This window comes from Mustelus asterias, chromosome 1, assembly GCF_964213995.1.
Source record: "Mustelus asterias chromosome 1, sMusAst1.hap1.1, whole genome shotgun sequence".
NCBI classification, from domain to species: Eukaryota; Metazoa; Chordata; class Chondrichthyes; order Carcharhiniformes; family Triakidae; genus Mustelus; species Mustelus asterias.
The window spans coordinates 563,029-578,005 of NC_135801.1; the positions used below are offsets into that span (position 1 = coordinate 563,029).

The 14,977-nt window shown below is 45.3% G+C and overlaps 1 protein-coding gene across 2 annotated transcripts in view; it reads left to right on the top strand.

Annotated features, from left to right (window-relative positions):
- dgkq (diacylglycerol kinase theta) overlaps nucleotides 1-14,977 on the top strand; it is a 211,730-nt gene that overhangs the window by 173,382 nt on the left and 23,371 nt on the right. For both annotated transcript variants that reach the window (XM_078200858.1, XM_078200917.1), the window contains one exon: nucleotides 13,656-13,756. In XM_078200858.1, the coding sequence (XP_078056984.1) occupies nucleotides 13,656-13,756 (101 nt within the window). The remainder of the gene's footprint in view (nucleotides 1-13,655; nucleotides 13,757-14,977) is intronic.

Here is a 14,977-nt window from a genome sequence, read left to right on the forward strand (position 1 = left end):
TTAACTGTTTCTCCACAGATGTTGCCTCACTGTGTGTTTTCAATGTTTGCTGTTTGTTGATGTGTGAAGTTAGGGTTTCACCCTGGGTTACCAGGTGTGTCTCTGCAAAAATTACAAAATAATTGGTTTTATTAGAAGCTTTTGAGTGGAAATGTGATATGGTGGCTGAATAATTGATTCAATGGAAGTTTGCAGCAGTCTAGAGTCCTAGGATAGAGAACCTTTTCCATCTGTATTATAGAATTTGAAATGGTGAAATAGAGTGATGAGCAATTGTTGTCTCAGTAACTTTGCTTTGATTTCAGAAAATTTGCATATCTAAAAAATTACAGAACTATGACTAATTAGTTTGGATCACATTATCTTGAATTCTGGTTAATTAAAAAGTTTAATTGTTTAGTTCTTTTGGAAGTGTATACACTGACTAATCCATTGCATCAGACAAATGTAACATCATTTGGTGTCAGTCATAGAAAAGCTGAATCTGCTACAGTGCTAATTCGAAGGTAAAATGTTAGAAGTGACCAGTCTGAACACAATCTGCTACCCTTAGAATGATCATGAAAAGAGCCAATAATGCAAGGTTTTTGGATATTGTAATTAATTGAGGAAAGCTTGTCAGAGAGTTGACACACAATGGGCCAAATGGCCACCTGTGCTGTAAGGTTTTATTCTGTAATAGTAGGTTCTGGAACTATTAGGTCCACTTCCATCTTACGACAAAGAGCTCCTGTAGCACATGGATCAGTGCTGGGACCTTAATTATTTAGGACATGGGGCCTTAACTTTTTACCATTCACATCACTGGCTTGGTTGAAGGTATTGACTATATTTTAGCTAAATTTGCTAACGATACAAAGAAAGCAAATTGTGAGGAGGACTCAAAGAACACAATATTATTTAAATGGAGAAAGATTACAGATTGCTGCACTGCAGAAGGATCTGGGTATCATCGTACATGAATCGCAAAATATTAGCGTACAGGTGCAGCAAATAATTAGGAAAGCAAATGGATTGTTGGTCTTTATTGCAAGGGAAATGCAATATAAAAGTAGGGAATTCTTGCCACAGCTCTACAAGGCATTGGTGAGACTGCACGTAGAGTACTGTGTACAGTTTACTTAAGGAAGGATGTACTCATATTGGATGCAGTTTAGAGAAGTTTCGCGAGGTTAATTCCTGGGATGAAGGGGTTATCTTATGAGAGGCTCAGCAGGTGGAGCCTATATTCACAGGAGTTTAGAAGAATGAGAGGTGAACATATTGAAACACAAGATTCTGAGGGCGTTTTACAGGTTAGATGCCGAGAGGATGTTTCACCTCCTCGGGGAATCTAGAACCAGGCGACTCAGTTTGAAAATAAGGGGTCTCTCATTTATGACGGAGATGAGGTGGAACTTCTCTCAACAGGTCATGGATTTTTCGAATTTTCTCCCCCAGAGAGCTGTGGAAGCTGTGTTATTAAATATATTAATAGGGGATCAGGGGTTATGGGGAAAAGGCAGGAGAATGGGGATGAGAAAACTATCAGCTATGATTGAATGGGGGAGCAGACTTGATGGGCCGAGTGGCCTAATTCTGCTCCTACACGTGGCTGAGGAACTGGTGTAGGGGGCAGGGTTTCAGATTTCTAGATCATTGGGACCTCTTCTGGGGCAGGTGGGACCTGTACAAGAGAGACGGGTTACACCTGAACTACAAGGGGACCAATATACTTGCAGGGAGGTTTGCTAGTGTTATTGGGGAGGGTTTAAACTAGATATGCAGGGGGTTGGGAACCAGAGTGCCAGAGCAGATAGTGGAGCGGGGGTGAAAATAAATGATGTTAATAGTTCATGCAAAATCACAAATAGAAGGGTTGTGTGTGATGGTAATAATCTTCTGTGGTGTGTCTATTTCAATGCCAGGAGTATTGTGGGGAAGGCAGACGAGCTGAGGGCGTGGATCGACACATGGAATTATGACATTATAGCCATTAGTGAAACTTGGCTTCAGGAGGGGCAGGACTAGCAGCTCAATGTTCCAGGGTTCCGATGTTTCAGACGTGATAGAGGCAGAGGGATGAAGGATGGGGGGGTGGCATTGCTAGTCAGGGAAAATGTTACAGCAGTGCTCAGGCAGGACAGATTAGAGGGCTTGTCTACCGAGGCCATATGGGTGGAGCTGAGAAACAGGAAAGGTCTGACCACATTAATGGAGTTGTATTATAGACCACCCAATAGTCAGCGAGAATTGGAGGAGCAAATCTGCAGAGAGATAGCAGACAACTGCAGGAAACATGTAGTTGTGATAGTAGGGGATTTTAATTTTCCACATATAGATTGGGACTCCCATACTGTTAAAGGTCTAGACAGGTTAGAGTTTGTAAAATTTTCTAAATCAATATATAGAGGTACCAACTAGACAGGATGCAATATTAGATCTCCTATTGGGAAACGAGTTCGGACAAGTGACGGAAGTGTGCATAGGGGAACACTTTGGTTCCAGTGATCATAACGCCATTAGTTTCAACTTGATCATGGATAAAGATAGATCTGGTTCTCGGGTTGAGGTTCTAAACTGGAAAAAGGCCAAATTTGAAGAAATGAGAAAGGATCTAAAAAGCGTGGATCGGGACAGGCTGTTCTCTGGCAAGGATGTGAATGGTAAGTGGGAGGCCTTCAAAGGAGAAATTTTGAGAGTGCAGAGTTTGTATGTTCCTGTCAGGATTAAAGGCAAAGTGAATAAGAATAAGGAACCTTGGTTCTCGAGGGATATTGGAACTCTGATAAAGAAGAAGAGAGATGTATGACATGTATAGGCAACAGGGAGCAAATAAGATGCTTCAGGAGTATAAAAAGTGCAAGAAACTACTCGAGAAAGAAATCAGGAGGGCTAAAAGAAGACATGAAGTTGCTTTGGCAGACAAGGTGAAGGATAATCCTAAGAGTTTCTACAGGTATATTAAGAGCAAAAGGATAGTAAGGGATAAAATTGGTCCTCTTGAAGATCAGAGTGGTCGGCTATGTATGGAGCCAAAAGAAATGGAGATATTAAATGGGTTTTTTGCATCCGTATTTACTAAGGAAACTGGCATGGAGTCTATGGAAATAAGGCAAACAAGTAGGGAGGTCATGGAACCTATACAGATTAAAGGGGAGGAGGTGCTTGCTGTCTTGAGACAAATCAGAGTAGATAAATCCCCAGGACCAGACGGGGTATTCCCTCGGACCTTGAAGGAGACTAGTGTTGAAATTGCAGGGGCCCTGGCAGATATATTTAAAATGTCGGTATCCACGGGTGAGGTGCCGGATGATTGGAGGATAGCTCATGTTGTTCCGTTGTTTAAAAAAGGCTCAAAAAGTAATGTGGGAAATTATAGGCCGGTAAGTTTGACGTCAGTCGTAGGTAAATTATTGGAAAGAGTATTAAGAGATAGGATCTACAAATATTTGGATAGACAGGGACTTATTAGGGAGAGTCAACATGGCTTTGTACGTGGTAGGTCATGTTTAACCAATCTATTAGGGTTTTTCGAGGAGGTTACCAGGAAAGTGGATGAAGGGAAGGCGCAGTGGATGTTGTCTACATGGACTTCAGTAAGGCCTTTGACAAGGTCCCGCATGGGAGGTTAGTCAGGAAGGTTCAGTCGCTAGGTATACATGGAGAGGTAGTAAATTGGATTAGACATTGGCTCAATGGAAGAAGCCAGAGAGTGGCAGTGGAGGATTGCTTCTCTGAGTGGAGGCCTGTGACTAGTGGTGTGCCACAGGGATCAGTGCTGGGTCCATTGTTGTTTGTCATCAATATCAATGATCTGGATGATGTGGTAAATTGGATCAGCAAGTTTGCTGATGATACAAAGATTGGAGGTGCAGTGGACAGTGAGGAAGGTTTTCGAAGCTTGCAGAGGGATTTGGACCAGCTAGAAAAATGGGCTGAAAAATGTCAGATGGAGTTTAATGCAGACAAGTGTGAGGTATTGCACTTTGGAAGGACAAACCAAGGTAGAACATACAAGGTAAATGGTAGGACACTGAAGAGTGCAGTAGAACAGAGGGATCTGGGAATACAGATACATAATTGTTCCACAGGACCAGGCTGAGGAGAAGGCAGTTTGTTTGTTCACTACATTTATTTATTTATTTTAAGTTAAATTTGTGTAAAAAAATCGGAGGTTTTTTTTCAAAACAGGAAGTGGGCCCAGCAGGAGTCTGGGAAGGTTTTGGAGGGTTTAAAAGTAGGCCGCACTTTTGAGCGGGCAGCGTCGTTAGCGGGCAGCAGAGTGAGCAGGAGGCAGAGTGAAAGCTGTAGGGCTTTGGCTCACAGGGCTTGGGCAGAAAGGGCGAGCAGGGGTGAGTTAATTCATTTTTTGCTGTTTCTACCTGGTACTGGCAAGGTATCTAGAGGGGATGGGTGTGAAGGCAGTGCAATGTTCCTCTTGCACTATGTTCGAGGTGAGGGACGACGTCAGTGTCCCTGCTGATTATACCTGTGAGAAGTGCATCCATCTGCAGCTCCTCCAAAACCGTGTAAGGGAACTGGAGCTGGAGTTGGAGGAACTTAGGATCATTAGGGATGCAGAGATGGCCATAGACAGAAGCTTCAGGGATACAGTTACTCCGCGGAATGAAAATAGATGGGTGACGGTGAGAGGGGCTGGGAAGAAGCAGTCGGTGCAGGGATCCCCTGTGGTCGTTCCCCTTAGCAACAAGTATTCCGCTTTGGATACGGTTGAGGGGGACGACATACCAGTGGTGAGCCGCAGTGAGAGGATCTCCGGCACTGAGTCCGTCCCTGTGGCTCAGGAGGGTAAGGAGGAGAGCGGGAGGGCAATAGTTATTGGGGACTCGTTAGTTAGAGGGATAGATAGGAGGTTCTGTGGCAGCAAAAGAGACTCGAGGATGGTTTGTTGCCTACCGGATGCCAGGGTCCGTGACGTCTCGGACCGTGTTTTCCGGATTCTTAAGGGGGAGGGGAAACAGTCACAAGTCGTGGTACACATTGGTACCAACGACATAGGTAGGAGAAGGGACGGGGATTTAAAACAGGAATTTCGGGAGCTGGGCTGGAAGCTGAGAGCAAAGACAAAACATGTGGTCATCTCTGGTACGCTACCGGTGCCACGTGATAGCGAGTTGAGGAACAGGGAGAGAGTGCACTTAAACATGTGGTTGCAGGGATGGTGCAGGAGGGAGGGTTTCAGATACGTGGATAATTGGAACACGTTCTGGGGAAGGTGGGACCTCTACAAACAGGACGGGGTGCACCTGAACCAGAGGGGCACCAATATCCTGGGAGGGAAATTTGCTACGGCTCTTCAGGGGGATTTAAACTAATTTGTCAGGGGAGTGGGAAAAGGAGTTGTAGTCCGGAAGTCAGTGTTGAGGGTGGTGAGGTATTGGGGAAGGTATCAAGGTCAAGGGTGGGTACCGGTAGACAGGAAGGTGGGTTGAAGTGTGTCTACTTCAATGCAAGGAGCATCCGGAACAAGGTGGATGAACTTGGGGCGTGGATTGCTACTTGGGACTACGATGTTGTGGCCATTACGGAGACGTGGGTAGAACAAGGACAGGAATGGTTGTTGGACGTTCCGGGCTATAGATGTTTCAGTAAGTGTAGGGAAGCTGGTAAAAGAGGTGGAGGAGTAGCATTGTTAATCAAGGATAGTTTAACGGCTGCGGAAAAGCACTTTGAGGGGGATATGCACACTGAGGTAATATGGGCTGCAGTTAGAAACAGGAAAGGAGCGGTCACGTTGTTAGGAGTTTACTATAGGCCCCCAAATAGTAATAGAGATGTGGAGGAAGAAATTGCTAAGCAGATTATGGATACATGTGGGGGTCACAGGGTAGTTGTCATGGGGGACTTTAACTTTCCAAATATTGATTGGAACCTTTGTAGGTCGAATAGTTTGGATGGGGCACTTTTTGTGCAGTGTGTGCAGGAGGGTTTCCTGACACAATATGTGGATAGGCCGACAAGGGGTGGGGCCACATTGGATTTGGTACTGGGAAATGAACCGGGCCAAGTGTTAGATTTGGTTGTGGGAGAGAACTTTGGAGATAGTGACCACAATTCGGTGTCTTTTGTTATTGCAATGGAGAGGGATAGGGCCGGACGGCAGGGCAAGGCTTACAATTGGGGGAGAGGTAATTATGTTGCGATTAGGCAAGAATTAGGGGGCATAAGATGGGAACAGAAACTGTCAGGGAAAGGCACTGATGAAAAGTGGAACTTTTTCAAGGAACAAATACTGGGTGTCCTTGATAGGTATGTCCCTGTCAGGCAGGGAGGAAATGGCCGAGTGAGGGAACCGTTGTTCACAAAAGAGGTGGAATGTCTTGTGAAAAGGAAGAGGGAAGCTTATGTAGGGATGAGGAAACAAGGTTCAGATGGCTCGATTGAGGGTTACAAGTTAGCAAGGAATGAGCTGAAAAAGGGGCTGAGGAGAGCTAGGAGGGGACATGAGAAGTCCTTGGCGGGTCGGATCAAGGAAAACCCCAAGGCTTTTTACTCTTATGTGAGGAATAAAAGAATGACCAGGGTGAGGTTAGGGCCGGTCAAGGACAGTGGTGGGAACTTGTGTATGGAATCAGTAGAGATAGGCGAGGTGATGAATGAATACTTTTCTTCAGTGTTCACCAAGGAGAGGGGCCATGTTTTTGAGGAAGAGAAGGTGTTACAGGCTAATAGGCTGGAGGAAATAGATGTTCGGAGGGAGGATGTATTGGCAGTTTTGAATAAACTGAAGGTCGATAAGTCCCCTGGGCCTGATGAAATGTATCCTAGGATTCTTTGGGAGGCGAGGGATGAGATTGCAGAGCCTTTGGCTTTGATCTTTGGGTCCTCACTGTCCACGGGGATGGTGCCAGAGGACTGGAGAGTGGCAAATGTTGTTCCTCTGTTTAAGAAAGGGAATAGAAATGACCCTGGTGGGTCCTTGGCGGGTCGGATCAAGGAAAACCCCAAGGCTTTTTACTCTTATGTGAGGAATAAAAGAATGACCAGGGTGAGGTTAGGGCCGGTCAAGGACAGTGGTGGGAACTTGTGTATGGAATCAGTAGAGATAGGCGAGGTGATGAATGAATACTTTTCTTCAGTGTTCACCAAGGAGAGGGGCCATGTTTTTGAGGAAGAGAAGGTGTTACAGGCTAATAGGCTGGAGGAAATAGATGTTCGGAGGGAGGATGTATTGGCAGTTTTGAATAAACTGAAGGTCGATAAGTCCCCTGGGCCTGATGAAATGTATCCTAGGATTCTTTGGGAGGCGAGGGATGAGATTGCAGAGCCTTTGGCTTTGATCTTTGGGCCCTCGCTGTCCACGGGGATGGTGCCAGAGGACTGGAGAGTGGCAAATGTTGTTCCTCTGTTTAAGAAAGGGAATAGAAATGACCCTGGTAATTATAGACCGGTTAGTCTGACTTCGGTGGTTGGTAAATTGATGGAAAAGGTCCTTAGGGATGGGATTTACGACCATTTAGAAAGATGCGGATTAATCCGGGATAGTCAGCACGGATTTGTGAAGGGCAAATCGTGCCTCACAAATTTGATAGAATTTTTTGAGGAGGTAACTAGGTGTGTTGATGAAGGTAGGGCGGTTGATGTCATATACATGGATTTTAGTAAGGCGTTTGATAAGGTCCCCCATGGTCGGCTTATGATGAAAGTAAGGAGGTGTGGGATAGAGGGAAAGTTGGCCGATTGGATAGGTAACTGGCTATCTGATCGAAGACACAGGGTGGTGGTGGATGGAAAATTTTCGGACTGGAGGCAGGTTGCTAGCGGAGTGCCGCAGGGATCGGTGCTTGGTCCTCTGCTCTTTGTGATTTTTATTAATGACTTAGAGGAGGGGGCTGAAGGGTGGATCAGTAAATTTGCTGATGACACCAAGATTGGTGGAGTAGTGGATGAGGTGGAGGGGTGTTGTAGGCTGCAAAGAGACATAGATAGGATGCAAAGCTGGGCTGAAAAATGGCAAATGGAGTTTAACCCTGATAAATGTGAGGTGATTCATTTTGGTAGGACAAATTTAAATGTGGATTACAGGGTCAAAGGTAGGGTTCTGAAGACTGTGGAGGAACAGAGAGATCTTGGGGTCCATATCCACAGATCTCTAAAGGTTGCCACTCAAGTGGATAGAGCTGTGAAGAAGGCATATAGTGTGTTAGCTTTTATTAACAGGGGGTTGGAGTTTAAGAGCCGTGGGGTTATGCTGCAACTGTACAGGACCTTGGTGAGACCGCATTTGGAATATTGCGTGCAGTTCTGGTCACCTCACTATAAGAAGGATGTGGAAGCGCTGGAAAGAGTGCAGAGGAGATTTACCAGGATGCTGCCTGGTTTGGAGTGTCGGTCTTATGAGGAAAGGTTGAGGGAGCTGGGGCTGTTCTCTCTGGAGCGGAGGAGATTGAGGGGAAACTTAATAGAGGTTTATAAAATGATGAAGGGGATAGATCGAGTGAACGTTCAAAGACTATTTCCTCGGGTGGATGGAGCTATTACAAGGGGGCATAACTATAGGGTTCATGGTGGGAGATATAGGAAGGATATCAGAGGTAGGTTCTTCACGCAGAGAGTGGTTGGGGTGTGGAATGGACTGCCTGCAGTGATAGTGGAGTCAGACACTTTAGGAACATTTAAGCGGTTATTGGATAGGCACATGGAACACACCAGGATGGTAGGGAGTGGGATAGCTTGATCTTGGTTTCAGATGAAGGTCGGCACAACATCGTGGGCCGAAGGGCCTGTTCTGTGCTGTACTGTTCTATGTTCTATGTTCTAATTCCCTAAAAGTGGCATCACAAGTAGATAGGGTCGTAAAGAGTGCTTTTGGTACATTTGCCTTTGTAAATCAAAGTATTGAGTATAGGAATTGGAATGTTATGGTGAGGTTGTACAAGACATTGGTGAGGCCAAATTTAGAGTATTGTGTGCAGTTTTGGTCACCTAATTACAGGAAGGATATTAATAAAGTTGAAAGAGTGCAGAGAAGGTTTACAAGGATGTTGCCGGGACTTGAGATTGGGTAAACTGGGGTTGTTCTCCCTGGAAAGACGGAGAATGAGGGGAGATCTAATAGAGGTGTACAAGATTATGAAGGGGATAGATAGGGTGAACGGTGGGAAGCTTTTTCCCAGATCAGAAGTGACAATCACGAGGGGTCACGGGCTCAAGGTGAGAGGGGCGAAGTATAACTCAGATATTAGAGGGATGTTTTTTACACAGAGGGTGGTGGGGGCCTGGAATGCGCTGCCAAGTAGGGTGGTGGAGGCAGACATGCTGAGATCGTTTAAGACTTACCTGGATAGTCACATGAGCAGCCTAGGAATGGAGAGATACAAACGATTGGTCTCGTTGGACCAAGGAGCGGCACAGGCTTGGAGGGCCGAAGGGCCTGTTTCCTGTGCTGTACTTTTCTTTGTTCTTTGAGAAACTGAGTTACAGAGAAAGGTTGAATATGTTAGGACTTTATTCCCTGGAGCGTAGAAGAATGAGGGGAGATTTGATGGAGGTGTATAAAATTATGATGGGTATAGATAGAGTGAATGCAAGCAGGCTTTTTCCACTGAGGCCAGGGGAGAAAATAACTAGAGGACATGGGTTAAGGGTGAGGGGGGAAAAGTTTAAAGGGAATATTAGGGGGGGCTTCTTCACACAGAGTGTGGTAGGAGCTTGGAATGAGCTGCCAGATGAGGTGGTGAATGCGGGCTCACTTTTAACATTTAAGAAAAACTTGGACAGGTACATGGATGAGAGGGGTGTGGGGGGATATGGTCCAGGTGCAGGTCAGTGGGACGAGGCACAAAAATGGTTCGGCACAGCCAAGAAGGGCCAAAAGGCCTGTTTCTGTACTGTAATGTTCTATGGTTCTATGTCTTATTGTCTTATTCATTGCTGGGATGGATAGATTTTGAACCATAGGAGGGAGAGTCAAGGATTTTGTGGTGAGTTAGGAGGGGGCACAGGGTGGAAAGTGAGTTATGCCCACAGTCAGATCACACATGACCTTACTGAATGTGGAGCAGGCTCAAAGTGTCATTTGAGCGACACTTGCTCCTTTTTTTATACATTCTTATCACACCAACTGAACTTTATGTCTGGTGTGTAATCCTGGAAGAGCTGCTTGTATTTTAGAAACATAGAAAAACTACAGCACAAACAGGCCCTTCGGCCCCACAAGTTGTGCTGAACATATCCCTACCTTTTAGGCCTACCTATAACTCTCCATCCTATTAAGTCCCATGTACTCATCCAGGAGTCTCTTAAGAGACCCTATTGAGTTTGCCTCCTCCACCACTGATGGCAGCCGATTCCACTCGCCCACCACCCTCTGTGTGAAAAACCTCCCCCTAATATTTCCCCTGTACCTACCCCCCAGCACCCTAAACCTGTGTCCCCTCGTAGCAGACATTTCCACCCTGGGAAAAAGCCTCTGAGAGTCCACCCAATCTATGCCTCTCAACATCTTATATACCTCTATGAGGTCTCCTCTCATCCTACGTCTCTCCAAGGAGAAAAGACCGAGCTCCCTCAGCCTATCCTCATAAGGCATGCCACTCAATCCAGGCAACATCCTTGTAAATCTCCTCTGCACCCTTTCAATCTTTTCCACATCCTTCCTGTAATGAGGCGACCAGAACTGAGCACAGTACTCCAAGTGGGGTCTGACGAGGGTCTTATATAGCTGCATCATTAACCCCGGACTCCTAAACTCAATCCCTCGATTGATAAAGGCCAGCACACCATACGCCTTCTTAACCACCTCCTCCACCTGCGGGGCCGATTTTAGACCCCAAGGTCCTTCTGATCCTCTACTGTACTAAGAGTCTTTCCCTTTATATTGTACTCCTTTATCCCATTTGACCTGCCAAAATGGACCACTATGAATTTATCTGGGTTGAAGTCCATCTGCCACTTCTCCGCCCAGTCTTTCATCCTATCTATGTCCCTCTGTAACTTCTGACATCCCTCCAGACTATCCACAACCCCACAAACCTTCGTGCTGTCGGCAAACTTACCAACCACTGTGACTAGTGGTGTTCCGCAGGGCTCTGTATTGGGACCTCTGCTGTTTGTGATTTATATAAACCATCTGGGAGAAGGTGTAACTGGGGTGATCAGTAAGTTTGTGGACGACACAAAAATGGCTGGACTTGCAGATAGTGAGGAACATTGTCAGAGGCTACAGAAGATATAGATAGGCTGGAAATTTGGGCAAAGAAATGGCAGATGGAGTTCAATCCTGATAAATGCGAAGTGATGCATTTTGGTAGAACTAACGTAGGGGGGAGCTATACGATAAATGGCAGAACCATAAAGGGTGTAGATACGCAGAGGGACCTGGGTGTGCAAGTCCACAGATCCTTGAAGGTGACGTCACAGGTGGAGAAGGTAGTGAATAAGGCATATGGCATGCTTGCCTTTATAGGACGGGGCATAGAGTATAAAAGTTGGAGTCTGATGTTGCAGATGTATAGAACGTTGGTTCGGCCGCATTTGGAATACTGCGCCCAGTTCTGGTCGTCACACTACCAGAAGGACATGGAGGCTTTAGAGAGAGTGCAGAGGAGGTTTACCAGGATGTTGTCTGGTATGGAGGGGCTTAGTTATGAGGAGAGATTGGGTAAACTGGGGTTGTTCTCACTGGAAAGACAGAGGATGAGGGGTGACCTAATAGAGGTGTATAAAATTATGAAAGGCATAGATAAGGTGAACGGTGGGACGCTTTTTCCCAGGTCGGTGGTGACGTTCACGAGGGGTCATAGGTTCAAGGTGAGGGGGGGGGAGGTTTAACACGGATATCAGAAGGACTTATTTTACACAGAGGGTGGTGGGGGCCTGGAATGCGCTGCCGGGCAAGGTGGTGGAGGCGGACACACTGGGAACATTTAAGACTTATCTAGATAGCCACATGAACGGAGTGGGAATGGAGGGATACAAAAGAATGGTCTAGTTTGGACCAGGGAGCGGCGTGGGCTTGGAGGGCCGACGGGCCTGTTCCTGTGCTGTATTGTTCTTTGTTCTTTGTTCATACACCCAACATTCCCATAACCTTGGGCACAGTAGAGGATGCAACAATGGAGGACTTTTTCCAGTCAACTGAGCCTGCACGTCTAGCAGCAAGCAGCTCTTTTTAACCCATCCCTCCACTTCCTCATCCAGGTCATTTATAAAAATGACAAACAGCAAGGGTCCCAGAACAGATCCCTGGGGTACACCACTGGTGACCGACCTCCATTTAAAAAAAGACCCATCTATACCCACTCTCTGCCTGTTCACCCAGTCCAACGTCGGCATCTCCACATCCTTTGGTAGCAAATACCATTAGCTATCGGAGCACTGCTCCTTCGTCAGATGGAGTGGAAATGTGCTCTCAAACAGTGCACAGACATAAAATCAAGTTACAGAATACTGATTAGAATGCGAATCCCTACAGCCAACCAGATCTCAAAGATACAGACAATGTGGGTGGAGGGAGCATTAAGCACAGGTTAAAGAGATGTGTATTGTCTCCAGACAGGATAGTCTGCAAGTCCAGGAGGCAAGCTGTGGGGGTTACTGATAATGTGACATAAATCCAACATCGCGGTTTAGGCCGTCCTCATGTGTGCGGAACTTGGCTCTCAGTTTCTGCTCAGCGATTCTGCGCTGTCGTGTGTCGTGAAGGCCGCCTTTGAGAACGCTTACTCGAAGATCATGCTCTCAAACAGGGCACAGACACCAAATCAAGTTACAGAATACTGATATACAGAATACTGATATACAGAATACTGATATAATGATGACCAGTATACATTTCCACTCCATCTGACGAAGGAGCAGCGCTCCAAAAGCTAATGGTATTTGCTACCATATAAACCTTTAATCTGGTGTTGTTAAAACTCTGACTGTGTTCACCCAGTCCAACGGCGGCATCTCCACATCCTTTGGGCAAGCCAGTTCTGGATCCACAGGGCAGCAGCCCCTTGGATCCCATGCCCTCTCACTTTTTCTAGAAGCCTTGCATGGGGGACCTTATCGAACGCCTTGCTAAAATCCATATAAACCACATCTACCGCTTTCCCTTCGTCAATGTGTTTAGTCACATTTTCGAAGAACTCCACCAGGCTCGTAAGGCACGATCTGCCCTTGACAAAGCCGTGCTGAGTATTCTTGAGCATACTAAACCTCTCTAGATGCTCATATATCCTATCCCTCAGGATCTTCTCCATCAGCTTACCAACCACTGAGGTTAGACTCACCGGTCGGTAATTTCCTGGGCTATCCCTATTCCCCTTCTTGAAAATAGGAACCACATCCGCAATCCTCCAATCCTCCGGCACCTCTCCTGTCTCCATCAACGATGCAAATAATGATAAAACATTAGGAAGGCATGTTCCAAACAGATTTCCAATTTTGTTTGTGGCCCAAGTTATTTGTGAGGTTTTCTGACTTTGTGCTTGCATCACATATTCGGAAATTTGAGAATTAATTATCTTGAGAATAAGGATTTGGAACCTTTGGCCAAATAAAAATGGATCAGAATAATTATCGATGCTGTAATTTAAGCAAGATTCAGATAGTGAAGAAGAAAACTACCAGTTAATAAAACCATTGTGAAATTAATTAGCTGCAAGATTAGAGATGCCAAGGACTTGTTCTGATCAAGCGGAACATCATTTTATTGTTTGTAGATTGTACAAATGAACAACTATTGTGGAATTGGAATTGATGCAGAACTGAGCCTCGACTTCCATCAAGCAAGGGAAGAGGATCCTGACAAGTTCAATAGCAGGTCAGTCATCTCTTGTACAGATTTCATTGCAGGAAAATTTAGCCAGACAGATCTGAAATTGGTTGACTATTAGGGCTATATCCCACCTAGAAAACCAGTGAAATCTGACCAACTTCAAAACACCTGCAATAGTCCAACTGTATCAGTTTATGACAATTGAGAATAAGTAGAGACACACTTTTTATTCATTCAGTGGTAGGTACAAGCAACATTCCTCTATTTATAAACATTATTACTCCTGAAGGCACAGATTTGAGAGTTCATTTCAGGGGCACAAATTTTAAAACTCCGCCAGGCAGTGAGGACTAAAACTGGAGCTCGTCTCATTCACTGAGTAGCTTTTATTTAAAGAGATGGACAAACCATATCATGCACCTCCACACCACAGTTTCAGCATGCCCTTTAATATGAATACAGGTGAATCTCCAAGTAATGCCCCCACCCTTTCTTAAAATTCCTTCATGGGACATGGGTGTCGCTGGCTGGTCAGCATTCATTGCCCATCCCTAGTTGCCCTTGGAGGGCAGTTGTGAATCAGCCACATTGCTGTGGCTCTGGAGTCACATGTAGGCCAGACCAGGTAAGAACGGCAGAATTCCTTCCCAAAAGGACATTAGTGAACCAGATGGGTTTTTTCCGACAATCGACAATGGTTTCATGGTTATCTGTAGATTCTTAATTCCAGATATTTTTTATTGAATTCAAATTTCACCATCTGCAGTGGTGGGATTTTGAACCCGGGTCCCCAGAACATTAGCTGAGTTTCTAGATGAATAGTCTAGCGATAATACCACTAGGCAATTGTCTCCCCATAAATATAATTATCCCTGAATATAATTATATGTGCAACATCCAATTGAAGTACAATTAATAATGATTCCCTCACAACAAGGTGAAATTTATGTTAAAATGTCATATTTGCATTAATTTCAAGACTTTGGTATCATACAAAGAGATTTCATAATCTAATAAGTGGATATTGAGTCTGAGGGTTTTGAGTTCAAACCTCACTCTAGAGACTTGAGCACAAGATTAAGGCTGATACTTTCAGTGAAGTACCGAGGGAGTGCTGCACTGTTGCAATTTTCAAAACCCTCCAATTAACCAACTCCAGAGGTCTGTAATGCAACAGCAAGACTCTCACTGTGAACGGAGAGAACATTTCACAGAGTTCCTCACAGTTATAAAGAGGTCTACGGAAAGCAAATTTTCAGCATCTTA